Source organism: Fundulus heteroclitus, chromosome 18 (genome assembly GCF_011125445.2).
Source record: "Fundulus heteroclitus isolate FHET01 chromosome 18, MU-UCD_Fhet_4.1, whole genome shotgun sequence".
In the NCBI taxonomy this organism is placed as follows: Eukaryota; Metazoa; Chordata; class Actinopteri; order Cyprinodontiformes; family Fundulidae; genus Fundulus; species Fundulus heteroclitus.
The window spans coordinates 7222809-7246959 of record NC_046378.1 but is presented as its reverse complement, the minus strand read 5'-3'; the positions used below and the strand labels follow the sequence as shown (position 1 = coordinate 7246959).

The 24151-nt window shown below is 40.1% G+C and overlaps 1 protein-coding gene across 1 annotated transcript in view; it reads left to right on the top strand.

The window, feature by feature from the left end:
• Positions 1-24151, top strand: part of LOC105933220 (limbic system associated membrane protein) — a gene marked incomplete in the record, with an annotated part of 539059 nt that overhangs the window by 472972 nt on the left and 41936 nt on the right. The window contains 1 exon segment of the mRNA XM_021321539.2: positions 11969-12094. Coding sequence (XP_021177214.2) covers positions 11969-12094 — 126 coding nt within the window.

Genomic DNA, 24151 nt, shown 5'->3' with positions numbered 1-24151 from the left:
TTTCAGGGTAAGGTTAATGGCTCGTTCTCTCCCACACTAACTGTTTTGCATGTAGGCCAAACGGGTTGAATTTGGTCTCATCTCACAAGAGCGACACACCACATTTGATGCGGTGCCCACATGGCTTTCTCTCAACAGTTGTTGTTTTTTTCTTTCTTTTTTGCCACCGTTTCTTAAAGGTCAGATACGTGAAGTCTACAACTAACAGCTGTTTTCTCCTGCCTGAGAGAAAACAGCTCCACACTTACCATTGGCCTTTAGACTGCTTCTCCTAATAATGATCTCATAGCATGGGCTGTCATTTTAAGTGGAAGGCCATGGCTTTTAATGTTTGCAGACCTGTGACATACTCTTTCCATTTTGGAATAAGCAGCACCCATTGATTTGTTTAAAGTGGGTGATGTGACTTTATGACCTAGCACTGTGTTAAGGTACTTTACAACTTTATCTCTTACCTGTATGGTAGTCTTATTTCTCTGAGGCCATTACAGAATAGCTGGATTTATACTGAGATTACATCAACGCACACAGCGACCCTTTTTCCTAATAAGGTGACTTCAGAAGGCATTTCATTGCACCTTTTAGTTATGACTACCGGAGTAAAGGTGGAGTCTATGCAAATGGGCGCCGCACTTTCCAGATGTACTTGTTAAAAAGAAGTTCTTGTTAACATTAAAGCAATGCCAGGAGTTTGTGGCTGCAGCGTGACAAAAGACGACATTTTTTCACCCTTTTTTCAAGCCACTTAATCTTGAATTTTGGTATTTAATAAAATGCCAGTTTTAACTTGCCGTCATTATTGTCTAACTGGTTGTATATACTCTCTTCTAATTCTTGATCCTCCCTTTTTTAAAACATAGAAAAAAAACACTTTCCGCCTTGCATCTCCTGGTCTGCGGGTTTCAGTGCAGATACTAATTAAATGTACAAGCTGCTGCCCTGAGCCTGACCGTCGTTTGGAAAAAGAGGTTTAAAAACATTTAGAACAGAGTAAGACACTACCTCCTTAATTAATCACCTTGGGGGTCCTTAAGTCGCCCGAGGTTTCTAACAGGCATGGATGGAAGTGTGATGGCTCTAGCACAGTGTTCAAAAGTCACCAAAAATGGAACGCTCCTCTTCACCTCCTCGGGGGAAGGCACCGCCGGTGGGGCATGGCATCTGTCTCACATTCTGTGCTTCCTTTGAAAGTTTCCAAAGGTGTCTTGGGCTTTTAAAGCACTGCGGTGCTGTTGGCTACATAAGGAATGAGGAGGGATAAAGTTATTTTCTCTGTTATGTTTCCTATATTCCTTTTCTTCCTTTTGTCCTTTTATGGCAAGAGCTACATGTGTGCAGTGGAAACGAAGTGAGAAGCGCCGCTCGCATTTCCCAGGTCACTTGGCAAGAATCTATTCGAGTGACTGCAGAAAAGAAACCTCCGGTTTCAGCTTAAGCAGTTTGGTGTTCCTACAGTTTGCGTAGTGAGAGGGAATAGTCATCTGAAATGTGTACTTAGGCTAATGTGTGTGTGCCATCCGCTTTATGCACAGGGTGCTTTTTATGAGATCAAGCAATAGCTTGAAGGTGAGTAAATAAAGAGAGCAAGAAATTTGGTTGGACAAAACGTGTATTGTATCTGTGACTCTTAAGTGTGTGTGTGTGTGTGTGTGTGTGTGTGTGTGTGTGTGTGTGTGTGTGTGTGTGTGTGTGTGTGTGTGTGTGTGTGTGTGAAATCCCTATGAAACACATATGTGACTGTTACTTTTACAACATGAAAAAAGTACATCTAGCACTTTGTCGACATGTCTGTGCATTGTTTTGTTGCATGGCATGCATGTTTATCACTCATGGTGCATCCCTGTTTCAGATAGTGTACTAAGATGTAAAATGTACGTTCGGCTACTGTGTCTCTTTACAGTAAGTTACTTCAGCCGTGACATCATCATCTTGTTTTTCCACGCTTATTTGGTTACCTGACCATCTGGAGATTGAATTTCAATGTGCTATACCAAGTCCATAAAGCTCTCTGATTGGTCGGATATCAGCTTAATCAGTCGTTCAGCAGGTCATTCTGCCCCGCTTCAAGCTTTGGGCTTACCCAGATGATCAACCTTTGCTGTGCTGACAGCGCATTGCCAGCACAGGATAGCTTGAGATCGGGTAATGTTGTTTGGTTATTGCTGCAACATGTGATTAAGTGCCACACAAGAAGTTCTACTGTATAACTTTCATAGCAGGGTTTACTATGAGGAGATATACTGCATATCTAAGTGGGAATGCTCAGATCTGTGATTTTCTTTTTAATCTGTGGAAGGCTGGTTTAGCTGGAAATCAAATGACATGTTACAGTATTGGTGGAGCGAAAAGCCAATGCTGGAGTTGTAGTAACTCCAAGCGTCATAGGTTCAAATACCACTCAAGCGCAAGGTAAATGTGTCGTAATGTGACGGGGTATTACTATATTCTCTGACTAGACAATTGTTGTGAATTTCTCCTGGACCATTTTGTTCCATCATATGCATACATTCTGTTTGTGTTCCCTACTTTTGTTGTGACTTTAATTAGCTTGAATGGTTTGAACGCCTTGATTCAGCTTTTACAAAAACACATCACTTTGTAAGTTCAAGGAGCCACCTTATGAATACACAAAAAGGCAAAAAACAAGCTGGCAGAGGAAGCTGAGGGAAACACCCAACAGCCTTCAATCGCTGCGGTTGCTTTCTTAAAGCAACGTGATTCCCTCTCCCAGTTTTGACAGCAGCCAGCCTGTTTGAGCTGGCTTTGGTCGTAGAAAGACGGTGATTGGCTAAGGCTTCCAGGCACTAAAAGCCAAAAGCAAAAAATAAAAAATAAAAACTGCAAGTGTTTGCCCCTGATTGTCCTCTAATGGTTTCATATAAGCTGAGCATAATCATATGCCTTTCATACATTGGTTTCTATGTCCCTCCCCCCAAAAGTCACACAGAGAGCCAGTGGGGGGTGAATGTTAGTCGAGCAAAAAATAAGCCCACACAGGGGAAAAATGCCAAAGCATTTAAAATTATACTATACACAAACCTCTGTCATCAATGTATTATTGTTCTGCAGTGGGATGAGATCTTTAATGTTAAAGAACTGAACTTTGGAAACATGGAACCTGTCTTTTGTTTTAAAGACACCTTTATGGACATAAGACAGACGGTGAGTGAGGTAATGAATTTTACGAAAGCCCAAGGGCTGTCTCGCTGTTTTCCATCTTCTTGTATATCTGCTTTACAAGAGAATGGAGTTTGGCACTGTAATCTGTGCATTGTAATGAACAGGTTAGCTTGAACATAAAGCAATGTGACAGAATCCAAGTGAGCGAAGATTCATCTTGTTTCTCCCGGTGCCTTACCTGCTTTTATTCAGAACCTAATTTATAGCCAAAGATGCTTATATTGGAGATAAACCTGAGAAGAATATTGGTGTTTTTTGTGTTTTGTTTTGTTTTGTTTTGTTTTGTTTTGTTTTTCTTGCTGCATTAGAGAATATAAAAGCTGGCATTGCATGGAGATTGAGTTCAAAAAAGTGAAAAACAGCACAAGAGAACTTAATCATCTAAATGCAGATGTAGGGCATCTGCAGATACAGCTTCTCCAGTAAGTTTGCTGTATTTTCTACTCTACAATACTTGTACAATGCAACAAATACTGGTCCAGTTTCTTTTTGACTAACACCCTGTCGAAGAATCTGTTAAAATGTGTAAGTACGACATGGGAAGCAACGACGCTGCTCCGCTCAATGGATACTCGAAGCATTACGGTACACTGTGTTACTACCTGATTTATTTGGGTTTATGTTAGAAACAGAACAGTGTAGTCCAACCACTCTGTCCTCCCGACAGAGACGGATAGCTCTCCCTCTCAGGTAGCATGTTAGGATGACCAGACGTCCCTGATGAGACTGTCCCCGTTTTAGATGATTAGATGATTTTAGTATGTTTGTAGATGGAGGGGCGGAGTGATATTACACATTTGGGAAGAATATTTCATGTGCGTTATAATCCGTTGCGTTATGGTCCGTTATGGTCCAAAGAAAAAGGTTCTGTGCCAGATACAATATAGTTCATCCTCTATGAAACAAAATCTCAGTGAGTTTTGTGATACTATTGTGTTGCAACTTAAATATTGAACTGTAGACATCAATCCATGATCTACACCCACATATCCTGACTAGGTGTGTGTGTGTGTGTGTGTGGGGGGGGGGGCAATTCTGTTTACATTTATTCTGTCTTGAAATAGTAAATGTATCTGTATTGTTTTCTTTTTCTTTTTGAAGTTGCCCATTCTCCAGTTATCAACTCAATTCTTTGGGAAATGCTTCTCACTTAGACTCAGGAACTGCCTGTAGTACTTCTTTCACTTTTCTTCCTTCTTTCTGCTCGGTGTGCTGCGATAAAGATATAAACCTGCAGACATTAACAAGTTTGCCTCTAATTACTCTTTTTTTGCTCCATGTGTGCTCCATATCACTGGCTTTGAAGTTTGGAATAAGAGTTGAAATGAAGGTCAGTGAGTAATTTCTCAACATGTTTCCATCCGAGATTCATTAGCTTTCCTTTCCAGGCTGGGGACCTCTTTCTTAGCCAGATAGTTTTTTTGTTTGTTGGTTTTCTTGCTTTTTCATTGGATTATTTTTTTGTTTATTAGCATCATCATTGGGAACCTTCCCACGAAGAAGGAAAGGCTGCCACCGGTGAATGTGGCCTGTCATATTTGATTTTGGATGATGCTGGGTGTAGTGGATGGAAGGAAATAAACAAAACAAAGTGACTGAAGCACAAAAACTTGGAATATTAAATATTGTTGTTTTTAGCTCATTCCGTTGGGGAAACATTAGCGGACTCCGCACGGCCCCCTTCTTCCAGCTGCAGAGGTTTTCTGTGAGTTGCCCTTTCCACGGATATTCCTTGAAGGCTGACCTATGATCGCGCCCTCCCCCCCCCCCCCCCCCCCCCCCCCCCCCCACCACCGTCACAGCCGACAGCTGAACGCCAGGCACTGTACGACCGCACGAGTTGAAATGTCATTCACTCTTCCCTCCGTTACCATTGTTATGCTTTCCTAGTGTCTTCCCCTTCTTCGCCACACCCCCTCCCGCATCTGTCCCTCCTTCCCCATTTTTATGTCTGACAGGATTATCTGTGATGCTCCTTCTTCCCTCTCCAATCCATTTATTTTTATTTTTTTTCACCTTCTGAAGATTTATTCGTCAGCCACGCCTCCCGGTCATCGGTTTTCTCCACCAGGACCACACCAGCTCATTGATAGACAAAAAATACGTAAATAAAATAAAACGCAATTGACAATTACGCTGCTTGCCCCTTCTACAGAAACCCCCCCCCCACCCACCCACCCACCACCACCTCAGCAAACCGTTGTTCCGTTTTGTCATATCAGGAAAGCACATCTCCATTTCTGCGAGGTGATTTGAATACAGCAATAACTCTGGCTGACTTCGCTGAAGATGCCGCGTGGCATGGTTGTGACTGGCCTGTCAGCTGGTATTAGGCGGATGGTCTCCAGCGGGGCGTTATGTCTCTGAGCGAGAGAGACAGAGAGAGAGATGGACGGGACGTTGGATAGGGGAAAGCTGTTAGTGATGCTGTGCAAAAGATAACGCTCCAATAATACCCTTGCTGGGGAACAAAAGATTGAAATATTGCCGCTTGGAAAACGCAGTCGATACGGAGGAACGGGGCAGGCTTTTCTTTCACTTCAGCACGATCAGATGCAGAAAACAACAATTCCCACATGACGTGTTGCTCGCAAATGACTGTTTTGCGCCGCGTCATTAAACGCTTTCAGTATAGATTTTGAATATGCGTGCTGTTTGTACAATTGACACAAAAAATTGGTATTGTTTTTGTTGTTTGTGTGAACCTTCGTTTTTTTTTTTCTTTTGAAGAAACACTAAGTGGTAACTTAGAGGCACGGAAATCAACGTGCTCCAGGTGTAACCACCACAAAGTCCTGTTTCTTTTTGGACCCGTTGACCACTATTTTGTCAGGCTACAACCGCGAAAATGTGATAGACTAGACACAAAGTAGCTCAAAATTGTAAAAGGCAAGTTGAATGATAAATTTTCAGAACCTCTTACATATAAAAATAAGTAAAACGTAATAAACATTTGTATTCAGGCCCCCTGTGTGAATAATCTGCAGAAACATGTTTTGTTCAGTTCCAGCTGCACAATATGGGTTATGTCTATCAGCTTTTGTCCTTTCCTCTCTGCAAAAAGAGCTGAAGCTCAAACAACGTGGGGGCAAAGAGCAACTTTGCTTTTCTATTGAGTTTTGGCCTTGATTTTGATTGAGCCATTTTAAGACATGACCGTGCGTTGATGTTAGCTCTGGCTGTATGTCGCCTGTTGTTGTCTGGCTGCAGCGTGGCCCTCTGCCCTGGTCTCAGGTCATTTGCAGCATCCTAAAGATTTTTTTTTTCCCCTGGCTGACATGTGTTGCTCTCCATCCACCTGGCCATTAACTCTGACCAGGTTCCCTTTGAGGACCTTTGCTGAGGAACATCATTCCAATATCATCAAGCTGCTGCGCTCTTTCACCTATTTACCCGCTCCCCCCTGTGGCCTGTGGCCAACGGCTATGGTGTTATGGATTTCTTTTAACACTTTTCTTTGGACCAAACATAGGCTTTTAGAGAGCTGAATAATGGCTGGGGAAAAAAAAGTTTATCTTCAAACATAAACGTCTGATCCTCATTTACAGATCTGTCAGCAGAAATAAAAGTATATGTGGGAAGAGAAACGGATCATTTTTTAGATATCCAAAGGCCTGTGTTTAGACTACAATCCTCAGGTCTTAAGAGGTTAAACTTCTCTACAACCACTTCCCTGACCCGTCTGCTGTCTCCCTATATGCTGGTTGTTCTCTGATCTTACCTATCAAAAATCAGAGGCTTTTCACTGAGCAGCTGGATTTCTATTGAGATTCTGTTGGGGTATTAAAGCGAAGGTGGCTGAATACAGATCCACATAAATTTTTTTTGCAAGGTCCTGTGTTATGAGCGCTAACAGTGTGTCACCTTTCAATGCACGTTGCTTAACCTTTCACCAAAGTGCATATGGTGAATACGTTGAATCAGCTTCAAAAGCGGCATAGAAGAAGAAAAAGCTCTTCAGAAATCTCCATTCAAGCTTCAGCGTCCTCGGATAGACGAAAAACAACTTCGTACAAATGAACAATAACAGTTTTTTTTTTTTTTTTGTTTCTGGGTCTTAACATACCCTGAGAACTTGCTAGGGTGAAACAGTTTGGATTATATTTGCAAGGTTTATAACTTTTCTATTTGTGCTTGTAGAAGCACTAAACATAGTTTAAAAATGTATTATTTTTTCTTTGTTTCCTCTAAATGCTGCATCTTTTCACAACGTGCTAAATATTCTACCAGGAGTGTCAGTTAGAAACGCCCAGAGCCCACTAGTACACATTCTCTGACAGTAAATTTGTTGAAAACATCTCTATAAATAATTTAAAAAAAAGCCCAGAAAGCCCTGTCTAAAAAAATAATTATCTTGAAGAAAATCCTTTCCAGCTTAAAGTACAGCCTGCGGTTGCTTTAACCAAATGAATGTGGCACTTTGAAACCAAATTTCAGCCTGCATTTTTAGGATGCGCAGAGCAGGAAAAGGGACAGATTTCTTTGTGGAGGGTGGCTCTGGCCCTGGTCGACTGATGGAAGAATCTCAGACAGCTTGTGTCACAATTCAAACGGTCAGCCTTATTTTTTTTTTCCCTGCATACTTCAGCTTCCTTAAGATGCAATAGAGGAATAGCAGCATGGCCCATCTCCGCTCTGCAGAGGGAGTCAGAAGCAGCAGTAAGTCTTTGTCCTTGCTATTGGCAGCGTCTAACTAGATGATGACGAATGAGGATATTGAAGACTCAATAAACTGCATCATCCCTGGCAGTCTCCAAGGCCTGTTCTGCAACTGGAAGTGTGTTCAGTGCTTCGTGTGGTGATGTTAAGGATGATCTGTCCCTTGCAAAGTTATTCCTCACGATTTTGCGAACGAAGGCAGAATGGCATGCTTCAGTGCTAATCAAAATGGCTTAAAATCTAATTTACACCTCTCCAGCCTGCTTTGTACTGTAGGACTATATTGCTTTTAATGGAGGAATTCTGAGGGTATCAACTGTGAAATGAATCCTGTGATTCATATTGCTTGATCAAACACGGATAGAAGTTCCTGTCACTTTTTAATCAGAGTATAATATCCAGTGAGTTCAACTTCTGGAATATTGATCTGGTCGGTTCGGTTGGAGAGGGGGTTGTTAATTAGTGTCAGCTATTTTGGTGTTAATGAAATTAAACACTTTTCTCTCCTCGCTTTTCTGACTGCTTTCCAGTAGTTCTGCATTTTGACTAGGGTCAGTGTCCCTACTGGCAGCATGAGGTGATACCTGGACCCTACAGAGGCTGCACTGGCGGTCCAACTCAACCTGGCTGTCACATCAATATGTGCCACTGCCAGAAGGTTTACTGGGTCTCGAGCATGGAGGAGATTCCAGGAGATAGGCATTTGCTCTGGGATAGCTGAACCAGTCCGTGGGAGGTTCTTAACCCATCAGCAGGACCGGTATTTTCTCCTTTTTTGCAAGGAGGAACAGGATTAGTGCTAGCAGAGGCCGGCAAAGGAACCTCCAGCGGGGCACTGGTGTGAATGTCCTTCACCTCTCCACATCCATTTCATTCTTGCTAACTCCACCGTGCAGGTCTGAATGGAAATAACAGTAGCCTGTGCTAACATCTTAGCAGATGAAAGGCTAATGTTATCTTAACAATGAAAAATCATAAATCGGTGCCCGTATCCACAAAGATTTTAGCAATCCTCGCAGAGAGCTCCTATCTTAGCCTAAAAATTCCTACCTAGGAGTCTTCGCTTAAAGGAGCTATGGGGAAGATTTCATCAGTTTAGATAGAAAGCACTAAAAAATTGTGATGTGAAGAACTAAAGGTAATATTTTAGATGGACTGTGGTCTGACGTCACACCACATCTCTCCGTGTTGTTCTCCAGTCTGTTGTTTACACAGCCGGCCGGCCACACGTACGTGTATGTGAACAGCTGCCACTCAGGGTTTAGCCCCTCCCTGCTTTAAAATACCACCATCAGAGCAGCGCAGTGTCAGAGCAACATGGCGGAGATCACCCCCATCAGAACAAAATGTTCTCCTACTAACAGCATTATAAATGTTTTATGAGCTACTTACTTCTTCATTAGAAATCTTCCTCAGAAAGGTGACTCGGTTTTGCTGTGTTTTTATCCTTTACAAATATGCTTTTAGGAGGCGACATGTGAGAAGGGAAAAGAGGGGCCAGGTGGCAGTGGCTTGTCTCACATCATGTTTTGGCCTACAGACAGTGCTCAAGCGCCACCTAGTGGTTAAATATCGCTTATTGCTCCTTTAAGAGTGTTTCAGATAGTTGCTGAGAGCGACTCTGAGTAAGGAAATGAGAGAAGGTTTTATCTTAGTGAGGAAGTGTGGTTGACCCCATTGCTAGGAGTGACGCTGTCTTTTAAGAGCAGTGATTGGTTGATAGTACAAGAAAAAAAATGTGCTCCTAGTAATAAGAGGAGAGAAATAAACCTTTTAGACTGGATTCAGAAATGACATGAGGATGAAACTGAATCAGAATGTTTGAACGCACCTAATTTACACTCTCACATTATTTTGATTTGTGTATTGTTTTGTTTACACCCCATTCTGGTCATTTTACTATTTTATCTATTTGATATTAACGTGCACTCACCTGCCATCATTTTATTGCGATTGCCTTCTTGTATAAAGTGTTTGGATTTGGTAAAATGAAGAAAAAAAGGTGGAAAAACTGAGAGGAGCAGCACCTCTGTCCACACAACTCTGGGAGGAGAATAGTGTTGAAAGGTAATTTGATCACAGGGCAAATAGGCAGACTTTGAAGCAATGATCAATGCACCTTTTTTCTGCATTTTTCCAGCGTGGAAATTGAGAAGCGCTCCATGCAGCAATCAAAAGCCAGAGAGGAGATGACATCACACAAGCAAACTTCAGGCGATCATTTAGGCTGCTTACATCATACAGAAAATACTTTCTCACCTTTTTATCTTGTCTAGAGTGTGTATTTATGTATATATTTTTCTGCAACTTTTTCCATTTCTTCTAAAATGATAATTGTTGACAGCGTTTTTCGGTAAATAATCTGAAAAATCCTCTGTATTATATTCTTTGTACATTTCTCCAGCTTATTTACTTATCCTCAATAAATTAAGTTACTAGAGCCGCACCTTTAACCTGCTGGGCCATTGAAACTAATTAATTTCCTTATATGGGTTAGGGTGAGATGATAATAATAAACTTTTTATAGATGATAAAGTTTATCTTACCTACAAATCATTTCATCCACATTTAGGTGCTTAAGGCACTCTCGGACTCGTTAAAAGTCCTCCTCACTACTCCTAACATTTATTTTCACTTTAGGAGCTCTTTTAAGGACTAAGCTGTTTTGTGAATAACCTTTATTTTACTGAGGTAAAAAATTAAGGAAAATCCTAGAGTTCGGGAAATTTTTCAGAAAAAGATTTTTCCTAAAATGACGTCGTTAAGAGCTACTTTTAGTCTTAGGATTCAAGTTGTTCCAGGATGTTTGACCATGACTTTGTATAGTTAAAAAATAGGTCTGTGAAGAAGGATGACCCCCTTGTTGTCTCATCTATTACCCATGATTGAGACCACCCAATGTCTGTCCCAACAGCAAAAACCTCATTTGAATTACAGAAATAATTCAGCATGTTTTTGTGTGAATTCAACTGCAATGTCCAGGATCTGTAAAAGAAAAAAAATACAACAACAATATATTAACCCAGGAACCGGTTGTATACATGACCACTGTGGGGGAAAACAGTTTCACTGTCAACATTAATATGAAAGGCGTAGCCGCAGCCAGACTATACTGCACACGGTTATTGCTTTGTTTACTAATATTATAAGGTCACACTGAATGAAAGGCAACTTTTTAGCTTCAAAAGACGGAGTCAGATCAGGAAAAAATGGCCTCATTTTTTCCAAACTCGTACAATCCTGGATAATAAAAGCTAATGTAATCGCACCATCAATGTTTTAGAGTGAAAAATGTGTCTTCTCGTGTGATTTAAATTAAACATAACTGAGCTCCATCATATTCAAAGTTGTTCATCTTTATTTATGGCTGCATATCGGCTTTACCGTTATCCATCTATCCCTCCTTAGAGTTTGGGAAAGCCTTGATGTATGCCCTTTACAGCAGTCATGATCGATTGCATCCTTCGCCACGACTTGCTTTATCACTTTTACCCCCGTAATATACCACAGCTTGTTTTTACCTCCAAATCTCCCCTTTTGAGGGTTTGTTTTTGATTTATTTATGCTTTCTTTCATTAAAAGTGACAGGGCTGGGAGCTCAGAGTAAACAGCGACTGCAAAGGAGAATGACAATTAGATGTTTGTGAATACACAAAAGGAAGATAAACTCAACCTTTAACCTGTACATTATGAATCATGTATTAAAGCCCTGCCTTCTGAAGGTATGTCTGACTCTGAATCAGCACTGAACAACTGCTGGATCTCTCACAGGAAACAGAAACAATCTGTCTCCTTGAGCTGGGCTTCTGGGGCAGGAGATTAAATCGCTTATTGAGATCTTTGCTTTCAAAGCATTAATTGTAACTACCTCGAATGGCTAAGTGAAAATAAAATAGGAGAATTACAAGGTTTTCTAAAAATCCACCTTGCATCCAAGGATCAATACCGTCTTTTCTTCCTTTTCATACTTGCCTCATAAAATGTATGAAAGATCTCCTAGGGTTTTTTTTCATACTCCTTACTACTGGTATGAAGAGAAAATGTATTTCACTGAAAGTTATGTTAAACATTCAGATTATTCTTACTCTGCATTCCACACAATCACACCTCAAATCTCTTGTGTCCACAGTTCCAGCCACAATCTACAAGGTGTCAGAAGACATTGTCGTGAATGAGGGCAGCAACGTGACACTCAGCTGTTTGGCAAGTGGCCGACCGGACCCTCTAATCACCTGGCGGCTGCTCAACCCCTCAGGTAAGAAACGTGTAAACACTGCTCATTATTTGTTATTTTCTTTTAGATTTCTCTTGGATTGCGACACAGGTTTTGTCATTTAATGAATGTTCAGTTTCTTACCTCACCCACTTATATGCAGTCTGGAATCTGGTATGTAAATGCAGACGTGTTTGTTGTACAATGTGAAGTGCTGTAGGAGAAGAAATTGCTCTTTCACTGACTTCTGTTTTAATGATTAAATATGAAAAAAAATTATATGCTAAGTTTATAAAGCAACCCAAACAAACCTGATCGTTTATGAAAAAAATTAGTGTCCCCTTTGAGCATGAAAAACCTGTCTAAGGATACGCCACATGATCTTAATCAGATATAAGTCCAGGCTTTGACTAGGCCAGACAGAAAGCTGCATTTTACACTTTTTGAGCCATAAAAAAGCAGATTGGATGTTGTGCTTCAGCGCTCTCCCCTGGTTTACCCAAGTGCACTTGAGATTAAGGTTACAATCTGATTGTCAGCGCTTCCCTTTCAGGATTTTCTACTAGGGAGCAGAATACACAATTTCATTTATACGGGTAAGCCGTCCATGTCCTAAAGCAGCAAAGCAGCTTAAGACCATCACACTGCTACCAACATGTTCGACTGTCTATGATGGAAGAGGACACACACCTTCCCAATGTCCTACTTTTGTCTTGTCGATCCTCAAAATATATTACGAAAGTATCCAACATCCATCAATCCATCCGTGGTCTTCCGATTATTCAAGATCGGGTGTCAGAGGCAACAGGTCCAGGAGGGAACCTCAGACATCCTTCTGCCCAGAGACATCCTCCAGCTCATTCTAGGGGACCCCAATGCCTTCAGCCAGATGGGCTATGTAGTCCCTACAATGAGCTTTGGGGCTAGCTCCAGGGTCTTGCGCCCTGGGGGCATCCAGACCAGATTCCCAAACCAACTCAGCTGACACCTTTTGAGATCATCAAGATCTTTTTTGGCAAATGTGAAACTGGTTTTTCCGTTCTTTTTGGTCAGCAGGGGTATCTGTTTGAAACTTTCCCAAAGAAGCCATTATTGCCCAGTCGCTTTCTTATTGTTGATTTTTTTTTTTTTTAAGTATCCGCAACAAGGCAAGTGAACTTTCAGTGTTCTTTTGTGTCCCTTTGAATAGGTAATCATTTCAGAAGACAATGCCCCCAAACATGTCTTTAGATTGGGGGCATTAATGCTACTTTCTGAGATATTTTAGCCTACTTCATGTTGTCATACAGGTTCTGTTTAGATGATTTTTAGATTTTTCAAATCCACCAGACCTAAATGTGGCTAATAAAATTGAAAAATCTCTGCTTTCCAGAACACATGGTTAATTACATTAATTACTTAACAATAAGACTCTTTACATTTTTCACATTGGATCCAGGTGGTTGGGATAGCTTTTCTTTTCTCTTACTAAATTAAATCATTATTTGAAAATGGCATTTTCCATTGCAGTTTTTGATTGTTAAGACTCTAGTCATTGTGTGGAATTCAGTTTTGTTTGGTGATATGAAAAATAAGCCTGTAATTACATGTTCACAGCATTGTAAATATGATTCCCATTCAAAGTATCCATGCTCTTCAGCTGTTTCATCCATTTAGTTATTTTGTTAATGAAATCATGGCCAACATAATTTGACATTTTTGACACAAATCAAATAAACTGCTCTATAATTTTGGGGGGCGAAGAGATTTTCACAAAGTCTATTTAATTAAAATGACCTGCGGTCCAGCTAATTATACCTGCGGTGCCACAGTTGGTGAAATGGAGATTAACTGAGAGCAGTTTTAGAACAAACAACACCTGTTTCTGAGGAGTCCAGTCTGGTTAACATTCCTTCTACAATACAAACACAAATGCGAAAGAACACAGAGAGGTAGTGAAAAGTCTAAGTCGGGATGTGGCCAAGCTAAGATTTCGCTGGACGTGCCATTCAAGTTACTTAAATCCGTGATTAAAAACTGGAAGGAGTAAGGAACTGCTCTAAATCTGCATGGAGATGACTGATCTTACAAACTGAGTGACTGGGGCAAAAGAAAGCTGTTGAGGGAGGCCACCAAGACACGTAGGATCATTCTGAACGACTCAAAAGCTTCGGTGTCGCCAACGGGAGAGGCTTAATGTACAATGGTTGTCCGGGTTCTCCACCAGTCAAATCTCCTGATAAGAGTGATTAAAAAACTCATATTGATTACTCATCTCAAGACAAGTGGAAGTTTGTTTGGTAATCAGACTATAGACACCAGACCTGCGTGACAAGTTAAATCCCAATCATCACTGGAAAATCTGTGTGTGAAATGTCACCGTTGCACAGCACTGCTTGGAGGCGTTATTGTGCCGCATTCCACTGCATATTATCAAATGTCAATAATATATTCACCCCTTGGGTGGACTTTTAACTGGAATTTGGAGAAAAAGAGACCCGATTACACCCGTTAAATAGTTTTTTTTTCCTAGTATGCTGACTATGACATAATTTACAAATGCAATTAAAGCCTGAAGAATCCTAGGAGATGAATGATTTTTTTTTTAGGTATTTTAGATTTTTCGGATATTAGCAGTAATTTTTATGTTGGGTTGAAGAACTATTTCAGAGAAAAGATGCACGTCTTCGGTCGCTGATAAGCTCTTAGAGTGATGGATGAAGATTCTCGAGTTGACGAAATCCCAGATCTGATGAGAGATTTGCGCCGATGGAAAGCCATTCCATCCTCGCCTCTCTTCATCATTTGCCTCGTCATCTCGCCGGCACTCCAGACATGTTTCACTGAGCACATCTGTTTCCCGCACCAGGAGGCTGAACAGATCGCAAAGGTGTATTGGCCTATTTTCCATATATGCATAAAAGAAGGCCAATTTGTTCTCCCTAATTTTACATGCCATAAGGATCAGACAGTCTGCGAGCTTCTCTGACATACGGCGAATGCGAAAGGCTCCATCAGTGCCTCCACAGTCAAAGCAGAGATTGCAAAGTTCAGATTTCCAATGAAGGTTGTGAAGCGTCTTTGTACACTCTGATGGTATTTTGTTTGGAAAAATTCATGAAAATATGTATTGAGGCACAGAAAAGGTAATATCTGGGCTACAACAGTCTGCTTTGATTAGTTTGCCATTTCAATTTCTGTTTTCATAACTTTGCTTGTTTTTTTTTTTTTTGGTATATTTTTATTTGCTTCCTCTGTGTTATTGAGGGACATATTTGAAACAGGGAGGCAAAGCCAGTGTATAAGGAAGGATTGAATCCCGCGCTATATGTCTTGGTGGGCACATATGGCTCCTGAGATGAGAGCAGCACTTCATTCGAAAACACTGGCACTGTTATTATTTTGGCTGCTGTTTCGGGGGGAGTCTTCCTCTACAGAAGCCGTAAGTCTGGTGCAGCTCATGAGCGTGTGCTGGGAGAGATAATGGTGCTCTGGCAGATGGCAGGCTCGTCGCTCTGCACCGTTTTGCTTAGCGAGCGAGCTTCTCGACTTTTTGCAGGGACCCCAGATGTTGGTAGGAAGCGCTCTGCCAGTCAAATTAACAAGTCGGGCTTGTCGTGGGGTGGAATTAGAGCGTTTCTTCTGGACTCCAATGCTGCTTTCATGCTTGCTCGTATCTTTGCACATCTGCTGGCAAATCTAGATACAAGATTTCATATTCATAAACGTGTGAAAAGCTGGTCAGCATTTATGAGGCCTTGATTGCTTTTTTTTTTTTTTGCCATAAACTTTTCTGTTTTATTTGTTTAGAATGGTTGACATATTCCTAAATAAAATGTAAAGAAGACAGATTATTTTTTTAAATGGTCCCTCCATTTATATTGATTTATTATCTTTTGAATAATGTCTTCTTCATTTCCTATCAGAAACGACCTAATCTAATACTACATCTGCCAGGGGTATGAACGCTTTTGGCCGTAACTGGGTTCGCAGCTTTAAATTTTTGCATACAATTTTTTTTTATCCTGTCCCAGAAAATCTTTCGCAACCTGGTTTACCTCGAGATCAAATTCCTGATTAAAATCAATAGAAAGTTTGTTGCTGGAATGAGCCTTCATGCACCAAGGAGAGGCAAAGCACATACTCAGCGGTGTCCCAGGGCTATAAGGATCAAGCTTTTAATCTCCTGCCAGGATGGCTGCACAGGTGTTTTTATCTGCACTCCTACTATAAGAGCATAGAAATATTCTAATTATTTCAAACGATTACACGAATGATCCAATTTATCGGTTTTATGAATTGTGAATTCGAAAGTTTAGTCGTTTGAGACTAACTAAAACAAAAGAAGGGCACATGCCAGGACCAGGTCCAAACATCCCTGTAATGCCTTAAGGTCGTTGTGTGGGCGTACACTTCATAACAGTGACCTTATGACGGCTCATTTGTTTTTATTCCGTTATTTACACCAAGTTTTTCTGCCAATTGAAATTGGGCAAAACAAATAAGAGGATTAAAAAACATTATTCCCATTTTTTTTTATTCTGTTCAGTACAAAATAAAACTTTTAACACAGCCATTATTGCGGCCTATTAAGTCTGGCGGAAGGTCCCACATGTATGATTACAAACTGATTTACACTGACTTTTCCACACGTTAACATGAGTAGGTCTTTGAGAACATTAGTCGGCGCAGGGTTAGGACATAACTAACCCTCCACATACAGTAACGTGTACAGTTTCATTGCACTCTCGCATTCATACGGTGACTTCCTGCTGCACGTTTGCATTTATGTGTCCCTAAAGAGTCCAAATCAATTAATTTGAAAATACTATTAAGGCTTCAAGGATATCAGCGGAGAATAGAAATGCCTGAGCACCGTGGTTCACTCAACAAGAAAATTATCTTCCTCAGGCCACACGAGACAAGCCCTTTGGAGTAACGACAGCGGCCGAGAGACGTTGATCTGCTAGACATGTCTGACTTTTCCATTAAAATCCCCTTTAGGTCTACACATTTAGTCTGAACGAGGAATTGCAATATTCATAATGCAATGATTGGCACGGTCTGGACCGAGGGTTGAAAATGACTCAGCAGAAACTACAACAACATCATTTCTGGATCTAGACATGAATTATCTCGGTGTGGTTTCACTCTTTTTCAGGCCAGAAAACTAATTAATCAGACCAAATTGAATATTACAAGTAAATTATTCCAAAGATAGTCCTCTTCGTGGTTTGTCTGTGCGGTAGCCCTGATGAGCAACACCTGATGCAGTCCTTCAGGAGTAGATTACGTGAGTGACAAATGTTGCTAACTGTTCCAGCTGACATTTCATTTTAGGATTTATTTACTGCACGGTTATAGCAGTAATTCTCAGCGTGTCCCTGCTGATTACTGCTGTCATCTGTTTCTACCATCCATCCAAGCTGCATTCTAGCTCCGCTCCACTCTTTCTCCGCTCCTGCTGACTGTTTCCATTGGTTATCATACAGCTAATTAGATTGAAGCCGACGTGTTTGGTTTCTTAACGACAGAGTAGCTCGCTGCTACCTGGTTTGAAACCTAAACAGAAATCACAGTTGCTGTGATGAAGACAGACGCATAATCAGGCTCCTTTCAAAAAGACCGACGACAAGATCTGACAGCTAATCGCTCGCCTTTCGCTGAGCTACTTTTGATTTCTGACTTTGCCCTTATTTTTCCTTGAAGTCCACCAATACACCGCTTTCTAAATCAAAGAGACAAAGGGATGGCTGGAAATCTTGCTTGGAAACCACAAAAAGCAGGTGCTGAGGTGACAAAACTGCAGGGCCTTGAGAATTTTACAGTCTAATTTTACAGGAGCTAGAGATGAGCTGCCCAACTTTTCAAGTGATATTTACAGTGATGTAGCCAAACATTAGGTGTCAACACGTGCTTGTCTTTGCACAAGTTTGTAATTATATTAGCAGGTTGACATAAGCTCTTCTGGCCAATGTATTACAACAAAATGATGAGAAGACGCTCTTGTCATGGCAGGTCTGCACACATTTACTTGCCCTCATTGACAAATGGGGAGAAGTGAGCAGCCTATTAGTGTGTGATTTCAATTAGCGTGGATGTGTCAGTGTGACACTATGCGATGAAGGTTCAAGGGCCCAACCTTGAAGGGTACTAAAGGGAAAATATATCAATTTGGCTGGGTTATAGTCCTATAAGCTTTTGTACAGTACGAATGTGAAGCTAGGCAAGGTCCTCTTTTAAGACATTACGTTCACAAAATTAGATCTAATCATAATTCAGCATATGTTGAGAATTTAGATGGTTTTAGCTTTATAATTAATATAAAAAGAGTTTTACAAATATCAAACTGTGTTTTAACAGCAGAATGATTACTCTGTGTCTGGGCTGTCTATAGAGTCATTCAATAAGTTAGAATATTTGTTCTGATGAGGCCTGTTTGATTAAAAGTGTCTTTTGAAAATAACAAATTTACTGTGATAAAATAGCACATTTGTCTGTATTAAACATATTGTATAGTGGTCAGAAGTCATTCCAATCTTAAATGTAGGACTAATATTAAATTAGTTGTAAGCAGAAAGTCTTTATCATTAACAGAAATACATGTGTGATCATTCCATTATGATGTGTTTCACAAAAAGTGAGCTGAGTTCTGATATAAATCATAACATCCTAATTCATTAAAAATGACTGTAAATTGTGGTATTTATACTTCTCAATCTAAGATGGTCGCAGTGCCAAAAAAAGCATTAAAAATACCCTTAATTTCTATCATAAAGAAGATTAATTAAAATAAAAGCTTTACTCATCTCAAACTGTGTTTAGGAGATCTCTGGTCAGAACGGGTATTAAATTGTCACAGTAAAACTTCTCAAAGTGACTTTTTTCTTTCAAAGTGCTGTGTCAGTGCAATGTTTTTTTTTTTTTTTGTCTATTTTGTTTTGTTGTTTTTGTGTCTGGGTAAAAGAGTCCAAGCTTGAAGACTCACTTATTTTCAGTGCTTTTAATCTCAACACCTTATGTATCAACTTGTAGTTGGGACTCTTAATTTGGACCAAGACAGGAAATAGTTTGTGATCTGACCTGCTGTGTTGATAGAGTTAAAAGTTCAGGTGAGGCTCAAAATGTGGTAACAAAAGCATCGGAAAAGCTTCAGAACTTTTAAATGATCTCTCTGGCAGCATTTTTGTACCTTATTGAAAAAAAGCTATAACCAAGCTAAATACAAATAATTTGTAAGCACTGAAAGGAAGTTTAGAATGCAGATAAATGGATTGCCGACTGACGTCAGTCTAAATTGCTATTCCATAGGAAGAAGAAAAATTAAGGTATCCATACATTATTGCATCCTCTGTATTTCAAAATCTTCAATACTTAAACTTCTCAAACACAAACTGGCTCACTGTATTCTAAATAGAGATTTTTTTTAAATGATTAAGGATTTACACAATTATTATTCCAGTTAGGCAAACACAAAAAACTATGACGTATGCCGCATGGTATATAGAATGGCCAAACCAGGACTTGATTATCCCTCTAAAAATACAGATTCTCTACAACACAGGTTTTGATTTACAAAACATTTTCTCTGTGAAAAAAAGGCCATTCTTAGTTTTGCCCAGACTCTTCCTTAAAGCTCATCTCATGAGCTGAACGTGTCACTACATCTGCCACTCAGTGGTTAATGACCCAATTTGGGTTTTGCCAGCCTGAGCCCTTATTGAAATAGAGTTAATGAAATGCTGTCCAGATTTCTAGTAAGACAACAGGGTAATAATCATTTGATTTAACACAGCTGTACGCTACCAGATACCATCATTAGCATCATTAGCATCATTAGCCATCCCTATCACAGTACTTTGTTGATAGTTGTATCACCGATATTACTGTAAAAACTGCCACGACTGATCATTTATAAATAAAAAAGTAGTTTTAGTCTTATTTTGCCAAATGGAAAAATTGTATTCTTCTTTAATTTGGATTTGTCAACGTAAACATTTTGATATTTCACACGGACAGCGAAATGCTAATTATAAGGGATTGCTGCAAAGTTAACAACTCAATGCAGACAACTGTGCATTTTTCCCCCGTGCTTGTTCAGGAGGAGGGATTGATGTAAAGTCAGCTGGGTTCTTTCTGATAGAACAATATTACATTTTACCAATATGTGTATTAAAATGACGGCACTGTTTCATAACAAACTTCTGTATTTGAATAAACGATTTAAGAAATATCCAAGGTGGGAAATACATCTTAACAACATTGCATATCTATCGGGGGACTGGAGAGTGGAGTTGGTAGCACTGTGCCTTGCAGCAAGAGGTCCTAGGTTTGAATCCCGCCCTGGGGTCTTTCTACGTGGAGTTTATATGTTCTCCCCTGTGGGTTCCTTCCTGTTACTCTGGCTTCCTCCTACAGGACAAAAGTCCTAATAGGTTAGGTAAATTGGTGTTTGAGTGTTTATGTGCATGGTTGTTTGCCCTGTGTGTCTCTATGTTGCCCTGTGATGGACTGGTGACCTGTCCAGAGTGTACCCCGCCTTTCGCCCAGTGACCACCAGAAGCACCACTCACCAGTAACCCAGAATGAATAGACAAATGATGGATGGATGGATATTGATATGATTATATTGAATTGCCTACATATTGTTGGATGTTTTTGAATCTTTTGTGTTGTAAAGAGCCTTAAGGTAACAATTGCTGCTAATCAAAGCTGTATAAATACTGTCGACGCATAAGAATGTAAGTAATTATTGAACAAGTAACTGTTTCAGTTTGGATGCAAACAACACTTATGCTAAAATTGTGACAAAGAATGGCCTGTTTAGGTACTTTAAATTAATGTAGATCAAATAAAATGACAACTGAACTGTCAAAGGGATGCAACTCATTGGAGTTTTAAAATATCACATTATCATTCATATTAATATTAATATTTTATACAGTATGTTTTGTCCTACTTTGTTTAACAATTGTTAAGACATTATCTACCCAATATAAAGCTTCTTTACCTTCGTTATTTTGCTGGACAAAGCTTTAACTGCAGAATTTTTTTCATCTGTGATGTACGTGATGTTAAAGTTACCACCAAATTTCACAACCCTGAATATTTCAAAGCAGCTACATGTATTTTAAAAAAGCAGTAATAAACTATTTTCCGTATCATTTGGAGCAAACGCTGTGCATTCCAGTTTTGGCTTTACTTGGATCTCATCACCATAAAGGTTTTGGTCAGATCTATTTTTTGAGGTAATATTTCTATGGATATTTAACTGGATTATCATAATCCATGTAATTCTTTAAAAGGCAATGCTTTATCATTTCCTGCTTGAACTGCCGTATTTGTAAAGAATCTGACAGTAAAAGTATTAACTACAATAAGCTCTGCTTCCTTAAATGTGATTAAAATAAAGCCCAGGATGCACAGAATCAGCATATTCATAATTCAAAATGTACCTTTAACACAAATTACTGAGAGTTGAAACACAGATTAAAAAGATTAATCACATTTGACTAGCAGGAAGAAACATAGTAAAGATTAACATCTGGCAAGGTAATTGACATCTGTAGTTTCCTTTTGATCAATAAAAAATCTATATACTCTTTAAGTATATCGCTTTTTTCCTGGGTTTACAGTGGAGGAGATATTGGGTATCTCCGTAGTCGTGCACTAAGTAGGTATAATTAAGAAAATATTATTTAATTAAAAGAAAACTGTTTACTTGCACACTTAAGATAAAATCTTTAACAATCACACATAACTTGTCCAACTTAAAGTAATACATGGACATATCCCATATATCAAGGTGTCAAAGAAAATCCAGATGAAAAGAAAAGGTGCATTAAAACCCCTTAATTTAAGTTCATTAAATTATGTATAGTATGTAGTATAACTTAAAATTAAAGCAGCCCTATAATCTCCCACTAAACATGTTTGATAAATACAACCTTTTCATTTGAGTGCATTTATTCAGCATGAAAAAAACGAATCACATCAATAAGTAATTGTTTTTGACAAAACCACTGGTGCCACAGTTATTAATCACCCCTGCTTCCAACATTCTGTGCAGCCCTCAACACAACAGGGCTGCAACGAAGCAGAGGACAGCGCTTCCTCTGCTTCTACAACACTTCTGGATTGGAGTACGTAAAGAGAAGGACATTTGAACGCCTCCTTGCATCATCACTCTACCTTGCCCTGATTCCTTTCTTATCCTGTCTCGTCTTCACCTCACACATGTTTTTCTCTAGGAATTAGATCTGGAGGCTGGGGCGACTGTGGGAAACAAAATTGGTTTTGCATCTAATGAAACATTTTTTTGTACAGATTTGGTCATGTGGGGTTTTTGGTCATGTGGGGTTCGCGACCTCTTTATATAAAATGTCCTGATATGTGAAGGAATTCATGAAGGAACAATGCTCCCTGGGCCTTTGGGAGAGGAAACGGTCCACAACATTAACCGTTCTCCATCATACTGAACAGTGTACACAAAGTACTTTTTCACATGGTTAAGTTTCGGTTGATGCCATACCCACCTGTAAATAATAAACATTTCCCTTTATAGTCCCACAGAGGGGTAATTTGTCTTTACAGTGAACCCATCCCTTAGGGAGCAGTATGCTGCCAGCACTGAGTGGCACCCAGGGAGCAATATGTGGTCAAGGGTCTTGCTCAGGGACCAAGAATAACAGGTTTTCAACTGGCAACCTTTGAGCCCTCTCCTAGACACAAGACCCCCCACCCCCTGGAATAAGACCAAGCTACTTCAATAGATGTATTTGTTTGATTTATGGCTTTTTACACAGATTTGTCCCCCATCTGTATGATCTCAGCTGCCTTTTAAAATGATCCATTCAGAAGGCCAACTTTGATTCTGAAGGAAGATAATGACATAAAGCAGAAACAGAGTTACAGATCGCTCGGATGAAGAGGCTGGTTTCGACACAGTACATTTGTTCAAAACTTGCACTCTTCTGCGCCGTGTGTGTCCAGAGACCTTCAAGCATGATGGTGATCCTCACTTTGGCTGACTGGTTCCCAGCAGGAGGCTGTCCCTCTTTCTTTAAATCACTCAGAATAGTTGCCAGAGGTTACAGAGTTGAACTCCCAGGTGGCGGGGTGCCGGAAGAATGGCGGCACCCCATGTGGCACAATGACGGGGGGAAATGGAGCTGCTAGTCAAGCAGGGAATGTTTCACTTCACAGGTATCAGACCGCCAGAATAGAAGTCGGACAAGTATGAAAATCACTCGGCCTCTGGTTGATTGTGTAGTTTCCATGACACAAGGAGGAACCACGCAGAGCTTGCAAGATGAAATAAAAAAAAAAAAACGGAAGGTGGAGGGCTATCCCGAGGGAAGGAGTAAAAAGAGAAAAGTAAAGAAACAGAAAACAATGAAAAACAACAGACTGGGAAACAAGAAAATAGCAGCAAATAGTCAGATTCATTAGGTGTGTTTCTAAGTTATAGGAACTATATTCCATTTACATTTGTGAAAGGATGCACACTTATGCATTAGAGCTCCTCGCCTTTTTGACGTCCTGGAGTTTGTCAGTCAGTTGTTGCTGCAGGAATAAGTAAGTAGTAAGTAGGTAAACTTGTGTGTAATAAATACCAAATAGAATTATCACAAGAACAGCTAACAAGGACGACATCAATAATACGTACATTTAAGTAAATACTTGTCTAAATAAAAGTGTCTTCAGATGCTTTTTAAAGGACTCAACAGAGTCGGCCACACGGAGAGACAGGGGCGGGGCGTTCCACAGTCTGGGGCTACAGTGTGGAAGGACAGGTCCCCTGGAGTTTTAACCCGGGTCTTAGGGACCTTCAGAAGGTTTTGGCCCGAGGGGTGTGGATTTAAAGGTGGCCTGTCCATTAAAAAGCTCTAAAAGTCAAAACGAAAATTTTTAAATTAAATTCTAAATTTGACAGGGAGCCAATGTAAAGAGGATAAAACCGGTGGGACGTGAGCCCTTCTGCTTGTTCCTGTTAAAAGCCTCGCTGCTGCGTTCTGGTCCAACTGGAGACGAGTAAATGATGATTTGTCAAGACAAATTTGAATTTTGTTGCGTATTCTGGATTCTGATATAGCCCAATCTGACTGACCGGAGAGCATC